This window comes from Barbatula barbatula (genome assembly GCF_947034865.1).
Source record: "Barbatula barbatula genome assembly, chromosome: 6".
Taxonomy (NCBI): Eukaryota; Metazoa; Chordata; class Actinopteri; order Cypriniformes; family Nemacheilidae; genus Barbatula; species Barbatula barbatula.
The window spans coordinates 18,972,915-18,987,653 of NC_136765.1; the positions used below are offsets into that span (position 1 = coordinate 18,972,915).

A 14,739-nucleotide genomic window follows, 5' to 3' on the forward strand; every position below is an offset into this window, starting at 1 on the left:
AAGGAGAACCAGAAATAAACCTCTGTGTATGCTAGCAAGAATTGACCACACTTTCACTGAATTAAATCATCCTGACAGGTGTCTGATTTTAAATGCTGCTTTTGCAGAGCACAACTGAGAGTGACATAAGAATCATGATTTCGCAATCACACAGGGCAAGAGAGTGCGTATGCATGCGTGTGTATCCTTTGCATGAGATCTGGCCTGGTGGAGCAAAGCCAAAACATGCAGCGAGAGCTCGGAGAAACTCCATCAATAATGCAAAAGAATGAGGAATAAAACCAGAATTACATTGCTGCATCTCTTCCATGTTTCTGAATCTCTCTAACACACACAACACTGAGACTAAGGCACAAACCCTGACCACAGAATCTCACACACGCACTCAGGAGACTGAGCCAATCTCAAGATACATGCACTGTAAAGAAATCTGCAGCTGATTTGATGAGTGTTAGGAATGCTTGAAAGTACGTTGGTCTAGATTACTAGGCTGTTTAATAAAAAATATACATTTAATATTTCATGCAACAGAAATGTTTTAGCTGAAAACTGTAATCTTTTGGCAATGGCAATGTATGTCGATTGGTTACTTAACGTAAGCCCGGGTTTTTTGAAAACTGAGTGAGGTGTTTCATTATGGAAATCGGTTTGGGCGTGACCAACTGCGGAAGCTCCTATGACACCACATCTGTCTCGAACAGACAGGTCCCCCTTATATCAGTCAGGTTGACCTCCACCTATGTCATTATAGAGAGATTTCTTCCCGTTCCTGTGCAAGGAGTGAAGTGCTGGTGAATCACATCAGTATGTAATAAAATAACCCAGGTTTACGTTAAGAAACTCATCGTTCTTTCTCTAAATTCGCTCAGTGTTTCACTGTGGGAGATAAAGCCTACTTCAGGAATGCACCCATATCCCTACTATTCCTCATAGCCTTCAAATGGGCACAGATGCACCGGCTCCCAACGCTGTGTGTGCCAAGGACAGCTTGGACACGTCTAGTTTATAGAGCCGCACGAGAGTGTGTAGCGTGGCCCAACTTGCCGAAGAGCAAATGTCTCCAACGGAATCTCCCCCGAGTAAGGCCCATGATGTCATGAGACAGCCGTTGACGCGATAACGGCTTCCCTCACCTTGGAGTGACCCATGACACCTATAGCTGGTCACAATAGCTGAAACCTGCTGTCCTCTTTACATACATATAAAGTGCTCGAAACAGACAGAATAAGTCCTCCGGGGAAGAGAACGGAGGGTGAAAAGCTGCAAGTTCAGTTGACGGGCACCTATACGCTGAGTCCACCACCTTAGGCACGAAAGCAGGGTTAGGACAGAACGCGATCTTCGTAAGCCCTGGAGCGAATTGCAAACAAGTCGGGCTAACCGATAAAGCCTGTAAATCACTCACACGCTTGGCGGTTACCAAAGCTATGAGCAGCACAGTTTTAGAGAAAGATACTTGAGCCATACTCCTTCCAATGGCTCGGAAGTGTGAAGACAAAGGGCTTCTAAGACAATGGTTACTACATGACACGCCAAAATAGATGCTAAATACACTTTAATGTTAGAGAAAGCATTTAACTTTATCTAGCAGATCCTGAAAGCACTGAAAAGGGACAACATGACTCCGCCCGCACCACATCTCAAAGACTCACATTTTATTGCTATAAAGAGAGCGAGTACTGGGGGCTCCTGCACTCTGAATAGTGTGTATGACTGCCGACGGCAGACCAGCCACATTCAAATTCCACATTTCACGGGCCAAACCCAAAGGGCTATCCTGGCCGGGTGAGGATGGTACATTTTCCCCCCTGCCATCGACAGGAAGTCCCTACGTGGAGGGAGGGGCCACGGTTGACCTGCCAACAGTTGAACTACCTTCTGAGTGATACATAGAAGAACAGTGCTCTGACTGAGTGCTCTGACGCATGCCAAGATGCCGCCTAGAGCCCCCAGAATTCGAAGTCTGTACGGTACCACTTTCCCCCACGGCCAAGGCATTGTGTGAAAGACACAATCCTCTCTTCTGTCAATGTTACTCGGTATGAGTGGGAATCTATGTTGCACCCCAGATAATCGTTCTGCTGAAAAGGCTCCAGTCAGCTCTTTATCATATTGATCTTAACCCCAAACTTCCTTTTTTTACTTTTTATTAGTTAGATATTCACAAAACCCAGTGACAAACAAAAGGGGTGACAAAAATAATGAAAACATGGAGACAAAAGGTTTCAAAAGCACAGGAGCGCCATGTCTGAGTTGCACTACTATAGATCAAGCAGTCAATCAAACAAGTCTAGTCTGAAAAGACCTGAGCATCTCCAACCCGACACCCTCGCTTCAAAATCCTCTATTGATTCGCATCCCCTGATTTCAGGTGCTGTTTGTGGCCCTCAGAGTTACTTTTTTTAACACGAGAAGTCAGCAAGCAGACACTCTGGTGCCCAGACTATCTAATTGTGGGCATGCCAGAACATCCTCATGAGAAAGTGGCACCCTTCCAGGCGTTTAAGTACAGTTGAGTTGCGTTCTCAAGTGTCTGGGCGATAAGCTGTAATTTTCTGAGAAATAGTCTTGTAGCTGGGGGAAGCTCACTGGCGGTGGCTGTTTATGCATGAGGATGTTTGATTGAGCCAATGGCGACCACCACAGAGCTGTAATTTTTCTCCACGGCGGGCTGCTATAAAACCTTCAGTTAACGGAAGGATAACAAAGCGTATTCTTTTTTTTCTGCCACATTTAAGGCCACTAAATCATTCAGAGAGTTTCTCTCGACTGACAGGGATTCAGTTTCTTAAGAACTATAATGACACTGTTTCGGTTTTGTCAAGTGGATTGATATTCTGGCACACCTTTTAATAGACTTCTGTCAGAGTAGACCATGTCTTTAACTTGATGTGAATTAAAAACGCAATCAGTTAATCGTTCAGTCAATTATTTTTATGTTATAGGTACAAATATATATATATATATAAAATCATATTTGTTATGATAAATCTGTTGTGCACAAAAAACCTTAAAGCCAAGATCTTACACCAAACCCAACAGAAGACTAACAAAGCTAAAATAATCCCGAGACCCAGTCACTCTGTGACGTCTTCATTTTAATGAGCATCATTCTACTCTACACTCCTCCACTTAGATTCCTCCAATTAAGCTCCTGTGTCCCCACCCAGGTAAAGAGGGAGTACCAATCTCTCTCCATACAGGAGGGCATAATTAATTTTGACAGGCCCTCTGACTGGCATTTGGCATTTCGTGTGGGCACACTGGCTGTCGGAAAGAGAAGAATATAACTTCACAAAGGGCACCTGTTCAAATGAGCTTAATGCAATATATTAATACATTACAGCTAAGAAACAAACAAAGACAATGTTACCACTGCACACACCTACACTACAAACATCTTAATGAGAAGAAGAGATGAACCCAGTACACAAACTCTCCTCATAAAGGGATAGTTCACCAAAAAATAATTCTGTCATGAATTACTCAACCTCAAGTTGTTTCGAAAGAGTGTAAATGGAAAGAAAATTCTGTTGAAAGATATTTGGATGAATTTTAGCACCTGAGATTTTTTGAGGCACCATTGACTTCTATGGTAATTATTGTGTATATTATTTGTCCTTTTAAACACAAAAAAATATTTTGAAGAATTTAGGGAAAAAATACAGGTTTTGAACAACTTGGGGTGTGTGCTTTATTCATGACAGAATTAAAAATTTTGGGTGAACTATCCCTTTAAAGTTCAAACTTCTTGGATGATAGCAGTGGAAATTTCAAGTAAAAAAAGCAAAAACATGAACTTATATCGGATGAGTTCACACACATTCCTTAGAGGGTTTCCAGGCCATCACTCACTCTTTTCATTTTTTCCGTTTGATGGAGGGAGTGCGGACACATCTTGCCGGATGTTGCGGCAGGTTTGAAAAGCTTGTCAGGGCTGACCCATTTCACCACTGTCCATTTCTGTGAGTCTCAGCAGAACCTTGCTCAAGGTCAGCATTATACAACCAAATGCAGTTTTTCAAATGCCCCCGTATGTACATATCGAAAAGCCTATGCAAAACTAAAGACTGGCATGCAGTGACATTTCAAACTTCAACTGCACAAATTAAAATAATACACAATCACTTTTGGCTTTGTAATAGGGATAGTGAAAATGAAAATCATGTACTCACCCTCACCCAAACCTGTTTACATTTCTTTGTTCTTTTGAACACAAAAAAGATATTTGAAAGAATGTTTGTTGACAACCTTACAGTTCTGGAGTACCACTGACCGCTATAGTATGAAAAAACGACTATTAAAGATGCACCAATATATTAGGCAATAATCTGTATCGGTCTCGTCCAATAGTTTAAAGGGATAGTTCACCCCAAAATGAAAATTCTGTCGGCATTTACTCAACCTCTAGTAATTTCAAACCTGAATAAAAGTCTTTCTTCTGCAGAACACACAATCATTTTTTTGAAGAAGGTTGATAACCAAAAAGCGGTGGCTGCCATTGACTTCTATTGTATGGACACAAAACCAATGCAAGTGAATGTATGCCATCGCCTTTCGGTCAACAACATTTATTCAAAATAAATTTTGTGTTCTGCAGAAGAAACTCATACAGGTTTGATTTACTTCCTCTTAAGTTGTTCCAAACCTGTATACATTTCCATGTTCTGTTAAACACAAAGAAAGATATTTAGAAGAATGTTAGCAACTGAGATTTCTTGGGTAGTCAAAAATGGTAGTCAAAGTTGCCCCAGAACTGTATGTTTTCCTAAATTCTTCAAAATATATCTTGTGCTAAGAAAAGGTAGGTAAAAATTGGTAAATTTTTTATATATTTATTATTTTGTTCAAATAGAAGAGTGTTTCAAAAATACATACTCCCAAAATGCAGAATCGTCAACATTCTTTGTAAAGTTTAGGTTAAAGCTCTCACTCCAGGCACATCACAGAGCAGAAAAGTCTCAAGCAATTTAAATCAAATGCTAATAAAGGATCAATATCAGAACACAAAAGCAGATCCAGGAGTCAGCATACGCTCCTCTCCTCGCACTGTCATTATATTACGGTCACACACACGTACAGTAATGAGATCGCTCCATAATCGCCCACCACCGGCTGTCAGCCTGATGATTATATGATCCACAGCTCCAGAGAGAGAAAATTACAAACAAATAAATGAACATAAACAACGGCTTACTGACAAGGAACTCCACTTAGAGCGGAGGGAAAAAATCCTGCACATTTCTTCATGGCTTCTTACCCGGCGGGGTGAGTGCGATTCGTTTGAAATTTTCTGGCACGGCGCTGGGAACCAGGGACCGAAGGAATTCACCCACATGATTATTTCATTTAATTGGCCTTCACGATAATTTCCGCACATTATGGTGACTGAAATGTGCCGATACTAATTATTGGGGGAATGATGAGGCATTCTGTCAGACTCGCATAACAAAGTTAAAGTTAATTGGGGTAAAAGGGCAACGGCTGGCTAGACTCTTCAATTCAGGCTGACTCTTGATCAGATGTCAGAGAAAGACATGCAGTAGTAAGCAACTAGACCGGTAGGTGATTGAGAGTGTAAAATAGGGCTCTAGACTGCGACCTCATGGTCGCATTTGCAACTATTTTAACCGCCAGTGTGAAAAGTTTTTCTGAATGGTCGCGTTGGTGTGACTGTCAAACTGATCAATATACAATTTTTGCGTATTATAAATTGAATGCGCACTTTGCAAGAGGATTTCTTGTCCTCTTTTTTTTCCCCAAAGGTACATGCTAAAAGCCAATATAACGGTCAACACACACGCGCAACACACAAATAAATAAGAGACCAAAACTCTAAAGTTAACCTGAAATAGACCCTCACATTTCATAAAAAAACTGATTCAGAAGTGAGAATTTCCAAGGCTCCATGTTGACTGTAAAATCCTACAGATAACCTACAACTATGTCCTATCCTACAACTACTTCCTATTAAGTACGTTTCTTCTCTTCAACTTTGACACCTAAAGACCTTTTATTGACATCCTGTAACTGTGCATTCACCTGGAGGTCAGGATTATTTCAGATTGAAACGGTAAATAACCAAGATCTGGCTCTGCTTTTGTTCAAAGGGTGCTGGAAGTAAACCAACGTATTTATGTGGCACATAATACTGATTAATGATTTCATCGGACTGGATGTGGCAGGGAAGGAGTGTAAACAGGCACTGTTCTGCCCCCCTCCAATAAAATGTTAATGCGGACAATGAGGTAGATAGTTTATTAACACACTCCACTGGACAGAAGACCAGAAAAGGGCCGAGAGCAGGCGGGAGAAGCATAAAAAGCAGTGGAAAAGAAACGGTCAGATGCACGAAAGGATGAGGAGGGGATCTCGCGTGTATTTTATGTTCATCGTGAGCACTAACGGTGAGCAAGGAAACAAGAATCATATTCCTCAGGGGTCAGAGTGAGTCAGTGTATTGGGACACACACACACACAGTGTTCATGGAAGCTTGAGTTTGGAGTGCAGACAAGGATTATGGGAACTAAAATGCCACTTAAGTTTAAAAAATAAATGTCAGGATTAAAAGCTAGTTATAAAGACAAATGTTTTCTGACAAAAGTCCAGGGCAAAAGGTGAACGTTATAAAAAATAATCCCATGAAATAATTTTTTACGTAAAACCTGCGTAGTTCTGAAGTTTGAGTAATTTAAAGAAAAAGCTGTAAACTGTAGTTAGTGAAGAAACATTGACATTTGGTGCTGATGTGGAGCGTGTAGGTTCAAGTTCAACGTCACCTCTTCCTTGACACATTAACTCAGGCCCTTTCTTGACAATCACACTCAATTAAAATGGTAAAATGGTTAAAAAATATTTAAAATCAGCGCTGGATGTTCATTATGCAGATGCTTTTCACTGTCAAGACATTGTGTGATTCCTGAATTCAGATGTCAGTTAGATGTTAATTTTGCCACCATTTCCCCCATCGACCTCATCTTCCTCCCCAAGAAACTTTCACCCTCCACATAGATCCTTCACATCTCTCTCTGTAGCTCTACGTTGTTCCTGGCAATAAAGACATTTGACATGTGAGCCGCCTCACCGCCCACCCTCCCGATCTTCCTCGCTCCCTCTGTTTCCGCGGTTACCAGCCGCTCTGTTTGGTTATGCAATGCACGCTGCTCTCAGGCTCCGAGACGGGACCTATAACCACATGGTTGCCATCGGCTACGGACAGAGAACGGCAAGGTGGGAAGCGTGTGTACCGCAGGTCGACACTCTCGTCGCCAGCCTCAAACCGGAGCTGTTCAGCCGCATCTGTACCGCTTCCACACCCACGGATAGAAGAGAACAAAAAGGAGAAGGAGCGGTAGGGTGGGGGGTGAGTGTTTGTTAGAAATGCTGTGGAGCCTCAAACGCTAAGAGGGTCAGGATAGACAAGAGTCACTGGAGAGAACCAGAGTGTGTGACAGCCAGCGTGTGTGGGGGGGAGAGAAAGAGGGAGGGGACGTGAGGAAGGAGGGGAAACAGAAGCGGAGAGTAATTTCCAAAAGGGGGCTTTTGGTCAAAGAAGAGAGTGAGAAAGAAAGAGAGCGGATTTCTCCAAGCCCCCTTTAATGGAAGGTGTGATGCGTTCAAGCAGAGAATGAAAAATAAACAACGGCTGAAAGAGGACTGAATGAGCGTGGAACAAAAGGAGAGGCTTTTACGGGCTGGTGATACATAAGGAAGCTGGAATACTGACACAGAAAGAACAAGTGCAAGCCAGAGGAGAGAGAGAACGAACAAACGCGCGAAAGAGAGCGAGAGAAGGGGAGGGACGTTGGGGACTGAGATTGTTGTCTGCGTAACGCACACGGCTCAAAGAGATGCCGTTGTAGACCTACTCTTTATTTCTCTTTCTCTTCACCTCTCCATTTCTTTTTTGTCCTCTTTACACTCTCGGAACGTCGGACGTTTGGCCAGCTGGCCCTCATGTTGCCGCCAGCCCAGATATGCCTCTCTTGTGATGAGCCCACAGCATGCTGGATCTTCCCCCAGATCTCCCACGCCATAGGGTAAGCCATCCCTGTTTATTTTGCTGTATTTGACCATTTCTGTCTTTCGTTCTTTCCAACAATCCTGTATTTTTATCGCCGTCTGTCTACCTACTTTACGGAGCTCATCCTCCGATGTTTACCATACGTTCCTTTCTAGAGTCGAGCTTCACGTTTGGCCCCAAGCTGCTTATAGCTGTTCTTGTTTCTCAGAAGCAAGGACATGCATGCTTGTATGTGATCCAATGAATGCGATACCCAAGTAAAACCCCTTTAAGAGTGTGTGTGTGCGCCTAAGGAAACATGCATGTCGTTTGAAAGACAGCGTTGTGCGTGGAAGAGGGGGTGAGAAGAGAGAAATCATTTAGTGTGCTTGGCAGAGGCGAACAGCAAGTGAGAAGGCTTAAAACGAACAGTAAATCATGCCGAGAGTCGCCCCGTTGTAGCGGCTCCGCAGGGAAATATCATTTTCTGAGGGGGGAATCCATCACAAAGGGGGGAGACATCCTCTTTTGTGTTCATTACTCCAAACACACAGCCGGGAGAGAGGAAACTCTCGAGCGAACGGTTTAGCGCTTGATCTGGGCTTTGGAACGTAGAGGTGGACGGAACAGACACAAGTCTTATCCAACGAGTCTCTTCATGTTTTTCACATCTCATTTCTCCACAGATAAGCACCCTGGAGACAGAGGTGTGTGGTCATAATGGGGAGGACCACTGTCAGTATAGAGGAGGTTCGGGAGCAAGAGGGTAAAGAGGAGCGAGAGGAGTCCATCTTGGCCCTGCTGGGGATCATCGGCACCTTCCTGAACCTCTTCGTCATCGTGTTTGTTTACATCTACACCACCCTGTGAGTAGGATCACGCGGTGGAGGCGCGCGGTGGGACAGAGGTATGACAGAGGGGTCAATGTATGACAGACAGGAACTTGGAAGATGACACTGGGCCGCTGTGGATGGGGAGACTGATGCTTCTTTTGACCTCTGAACCCGATGCTAAACAACTCGGAAGGTTGGAATATATTAATGTGTAACGTTCTGAGAGGGGACTATACAACACAAATACACAACTGTGGACGATGATTTCAGAAACGACAGTTTCAGAAACTTACAGGAAGTGGTGGTCATGGGGGACGGGACATTGCGCTTCCCCAGAAACGGGAAATACATTAAGCACTGCCTGTCTTTATCTACAAGGACACACATACACAGAAAGTTTCTATTGGACAAACACAGTTTCATAGGCCAATGGAATGGCTCCTGGCAAACAGGACAACTCATCCACCAATAGAAAGAAGTGTGCAACACAATGGAAGAACGGAACATTTTAAGTATGAAATATTTTTGTATTCAAATATAAGAATGAGACGGAGAGATAATGGTCCTAAACATCTGGATCTGTGGACACACTACTCTTTTTCATTACAATTCTTCCTTTTTTCTGCCTGTCAGAGGGACGATAAACATACGAATGTGTGTTTTTGAATAAAAGGGCATTTCTGTGAAAATGAAAAACCTTTGTATCGTCGATTACATTCTAGATGTACTGTGTCATAGGGAATCTCTTAAATAAAATGATATTCTATCAGCCGTCTGGTGAATGATGTTAGTCAAATGATTGTGAGTGTGAAAACATTTGTTTAAAACTAGGATGTCTGTTGTTTTGTTGTAGTATTTGAGTGCTATGTACCTCATTTATAGAATGAATGGTTTAGGACCAATAATGTTTTTGCTGCCCTGCAAGTCTGCATGTGACACATCTAGGTGTGTGTACACATCTCTGCAAACTGAAAGGAGAGGCAGATGAAACAAACAACTGGAGTAGGCTACAACAACAGAAACCAAAAGGGGTAAAGGAACGAGGTGTGACTGATGGTCACTTGAGTTCTCTCCTTCATTCCAGCAGTGATGGTGTTTTTAAGCCTTTCTAGAACACAGAGGTCCGTTTGCTGTCACACGTGATAAAAAGAAGTAGACAAGGCTTATGGGAGCGGAGTCATGCATGAGAATGAGGCTTCAGAAGGCATTCTAAACACATCACACACACTTAAACGATCAAAAATCTCACCGAAAGTGTGCACATGCAACAGATTTTTCGTTAGAAATAGATTTCATGTTTGCGCTCTATCAGTGAGTGTGTTGATACGATATGTCATGCTAAAATATGCTCCAAAAAAACAGCCTGCGGAAATGTTAGCAGGGCTTTATGCTTAGTCTCAGGTCCCTCAATAAATTCCAAAGCCACAGGGCACTGCTGTAATAAAGGCCTGTGCTGTAAATCAGCGTGTACCTGCAGGGCTTATCATCAAACACAAATCCCCACCATTCACCCGTGTTTATGTAAACCCACCACTCCAGCTCTCAGATCAATGTAAACTCTCGTATCAGTGTAAACCCACCACTCCAGCTCTCAGATCAGTGTAAACTCTCATCTCGAACATTTTAGATTAAAAACAGCATGGACACGACCTCCTCACGCACGTTCAAGTCCTAAACACAGCAGTATTTTTTGGCGTAATGCGGTAGATATGTGTGTGTCCCGTGGTCAATGTTTCCACTGATGATTGCATTTCATGTGACGCAGCAGTTAAAGACATGAATGGTAAAAGCATTTTTGCTTATCACAGAGCAATGTGTCAACAGAGACACAACACTTAACACAGAGACTTGACCGATTCTGCCCGTCACAGTGAGATTATTTGGAGATAGGAGTGGAGGGAGTAAGGAAAATGTTGGTGTATTAAATGAAACCTTCGTCTGTCAATTTTGACAAATGAACAATTAAAATGTGAATGAAAACAAAAGCTACTAAATGTCTTAAAAGTCTAGCGCAGGGCTAGTCGACTCGGCTCCTGGAGGAGCGGTGTCCTGTAGAGTTAAGATCGAACCCTAATCAAACACACCTGGCCATTGAGGAAGACGACAGAAAGAATGAACTGAGGGCTAATTGTTGTTTACACTCATACAAAACACAAAACTTGCACCACTTAATGACTAAACCCCACACACGTCCTTGATTTACACACGCAACATTTAAGCCTTTCAGCCAGGGTCCAAAATGAACTCAAGGCACCAAATGTGTCATTAAATTGGCCACTGAAAAATATCTGTTATTATAATTATATGTAGTAAAGATAAATGTAGGTCCTTTGCTTTTTCTTACGGTCGTGAAGAAAAAGTTAAAATAATGAAATACTGTTGCACACCTTGCAAACAAGTTAGAAATGTAAAGTTTTTTCGTTTGTTGCCATTTAACTGCATTATTGATAAATTGTTAAAAAAGCCAAAACGATGCAAAGCAAGGTCTAGGCTAGTTTTTCTGAGAAAGTGATTTTTACATAGCTGCTATTAATGGCAGTTTTTAAGTCTTTTTGGTTTATTTCTTTTTCTGATGAGTACAAAAAAAGAGTTCAAGTGCAACCAAACACTCACTCCACCCCTCCCCATCCCTTTCGAAACACTGCGACGGCTCTACGATAGAAATAGCTCATTCAATGGTAATAAAAACATAACGCTTCATTGTGTAAGCTCTTTATACACTTCTGAAGGCATAGCTGTGTATATTATATCGCATTTCTATCAATAGATCTTCCCAAAAATACACACTGGACCTTTAAAATCCTTTATAATTTACACATTTTATTTAAAAATGTCAGAATGACTTTACTTCAATCCATTTCAAGATAACTAGATCAAGTAACCTGCAATTTAACGTTCCAAACAGAATATATAGGTAAAAGTTACATAATGCACATTTAATACTGTGTAAGAAACGCAATATAAAAACCATACCTTTAAATTGTTTGGAAAATGTATAATTAACTTTCAACTAGGCTTTTTCATTCACTAATACAGAACATGCACCCACAAACGGAAGTTTATCAGAATTGGGGGGCATCGAACATCCAATCAAAATCCAGAGGTGACGCTGTGTTGTGTTGAAGCCTTACCGTCACAAGACAGTTTTAAATTCATTTAAAATAATTTAAATTACCATATCATGACCCAGATATTAATATTGCATTGTATCGCCAGGTCCCTGACAGATTTCCAGCACTACCGCCCACATTCAGAAACACACACTGAGCTCTCTGCTGTAATCTTGTACTCCATGTAATCTGCCCCTTGGCTGTTTCTTAATGCTTTTTGGAAGCAGTAGTCCATCTCCTCTAGTCTCTTCTCCCTCCTGTTCATCAGCTAGATGGCCCGTTATTACAGCAGGGGTGAGCCGAGACGTTCATTTCCTGTTTCAGTGCCACGGAGACAGGATATCATGCCACAAAGCACGTCTCCTTAACACCAGGCGCACATCTCCCTCGCCATCTTTTAATTACTCTGTTGGTTCTCTTCGGATTGACCAAAGGAGCTCCCCCTGCAGGCTGTGTGAGATGAGAATGTGTGTGTGGTTGATTTAAGACACACACATCGCCAATGTCGGGTTAAACCTCCAGCAGATATCTGAGGCTAATTACTACACTCATCATTTTATCGGCGCTTATTTAATTAAGCCGAAGAGAAATAAACATTCACGGCGCGCACACACTCAAAACACTATGAGGGAGTGCAAACACAATACACTCAGCTGTCTGGAACTAATAAAAAAACTGTGTTTGTTCATGGCTCATAACAGACAGGACATTATCTTAACTCGGCTAGGCAGCGAAATATAATTAACTTTAACCAAGCAGAAGTTATTTCCGTCTTTCACCCAGATAACAAAGCCCCAAACTAACAAACTTCTTACAACGTAATCCTAAATGTTCATAAAACAAGAAGATATAAATACATAAGTACAAAGACATTCAGCCCTTTTGATAATTCATATTCTGTATTTTGTAACATGTTGACACTGCACTTCAGACACTCTCTAATTTGTACTACGCTACTTCAACACAACCTTTTCACAATTAATGTACATTACCGGTCCAACGTTTAGGATGATTTAATAAAAATGTTTCTCGTGCTCTTAAAAATCTTATTAATTTCAAGGTTTATGTTTCAATGGAGGAAATTATGACTTGGATTGGAAAAATGAATGAAAATTAGCCAATAAGAGTCCAGCATCATTGGAAATTCCTTCAATACAGTTTGAAGGCTTCCCAGGATAGGACCACAAAATGGTTTTGATAGGTCTACTATTTCTCTAAAAAGTGGGAAAAAAAGTAAATAATGTGTAAATGATTTTCAGTGGTGTATGCATATATAATAGTATTACGTGATTATATAAAGACACCACATTTTTGTACCTTCATTTCTAAAAACAAAAACTATTACAACAAAAAATGTGACCGGCACAGTCAATCATATATCATTTTATTATAACCTTTTGTACCTATGATTTGTATTTAAAAAAAGTTACTGTTATTTATCAACTATACGGGAATGTGAATGCGGACCCAAATTTAGTTAGGGTCTAACTATATCAATGCCAATGCAAATACGAGAACAAAGTCCTGATCGAGAGGATGAGAAGTGAGAGAGAGAGAGAGCGAGATGGAGGTTACTCAGAAGTGGATGGGGCTCCACCTGGTGTCTCCATACACAACAAAGCACATAATAGGTGTCGCTTATTGAAACGCATGTTTCTCTCCCACACAAACATAAACAAAAATAATTGCAGATCATCTTTAACAGTTTCCTTTTAAAAACAGCAGAACGATAGAATGAGAACAGAGCACAAGTCTATGTGATGCACACATAGATGTAACAACCATGCCTACCTGAGTCGTTGCGTAAATACGATGACATGGCAGGGATGAGACAGGATTGGCTGAGCAGTTCCTGAAGGACAGACGGCAGCAGGGAGCTGCTGTGACCTCTGACCTCTCCAGAGAGGGACTCGCCTGAACCCACGCATCCTGATGGGTTGATGTAGCTCGCCAAAACCTGTCAAACATAGACAAAGCATTAGACATCTACATCTAAGCCATGGCTCCATACACAAACCAAACACACCAACCTGTAAGAGACAGGTGACATGCTCCTCCTCCAGACGCTGTTTGGTCAGAGCCTGCTCTACATCCCAGCCTGATGCTGTGGAGCCTGTTCCAAAGCCTGTTCCTTTAGCCCAGTACAGCTGCTGCTCCTCTGTGGTACCACCGACATGCCCGCTGGAGACCTGTTGCTGGAAGTCAAACACACATATACACACAACCGTGAGGTTTGCATAGTCATTTTCGGCCCACCATTGCGTTTGGGCTCTTGCATAGTTACATAACTTAGACATAGAAGGGACACAGGATTAGAAGAGGGAATGGGGAAAAGCTGCAAGCCATTTTCGAAACTGCCAGCATCGGACCTTAAATGTGACGTTAACTACGCCACAGCTCTGATGTCAGCTATTAATTCAGCACTAAAGACAAACTAATTTGGTTTTAATAAAGGCACTGCTACATTACAGCCATGGAAGAACAAAGAATGAGAGAAATTCTGTAGAAGAAGAGAGAGAAAGCAGAATAAATATGTGTTGACTGCAGTTCTCTTCTCCGGCTGAGAGGAATTGGGTTTAATATTTGCCCTGCCAATACTTCTGCTGCCCCAAGGACGCTCATTATGGGTCTGACAAGCCACTGGCGCCCGTTCAAATCCCCATCCCTGAACCCAACCCCTACCAAACTATAAATCCACACAAACACAAAGCACAGCGCAGAGCACCCTTAACGCACTTTTATCTTAAACACTTAAATTTAAAACATTGATTTTAATAATGAAACCAGTCTGTG

At 41.9% G+C, this 14,739-nt stretch overlaps 1 protein-coding gene across 4 annotated transcripts in view; it reads right to left on the reverse strand.

Annotated features, from left to right (window-relative positions):
* birc6 (baculoviral IAP repeat containing 6) overlaps positions 1-14,739 on the reverse strand; it is a 71,772-nt gene that overhangs the window by 17,950 nt on the left and 39,083 nt on the right. For all 4 annotated transcript variants that reach the window (XM_079458394.1, XM_079458393.1, XM_079458392.1 and 1 more), the window contains exons 64-65: positions 13,977-14,141; positions 13,738-13,903 (exon numbers count right to left, since the gene is read on the reverse strand). In XM_079458394.1, coding sequence (XP_079314520.1) covers positions 13,738-13,903; positions 13,977-14,141 — 331 coding nt within the window. The remainder of the gene's footprint in view (positions 1-13,737; positions 13,904-13,976; positions 14,142-14,739) is intronic.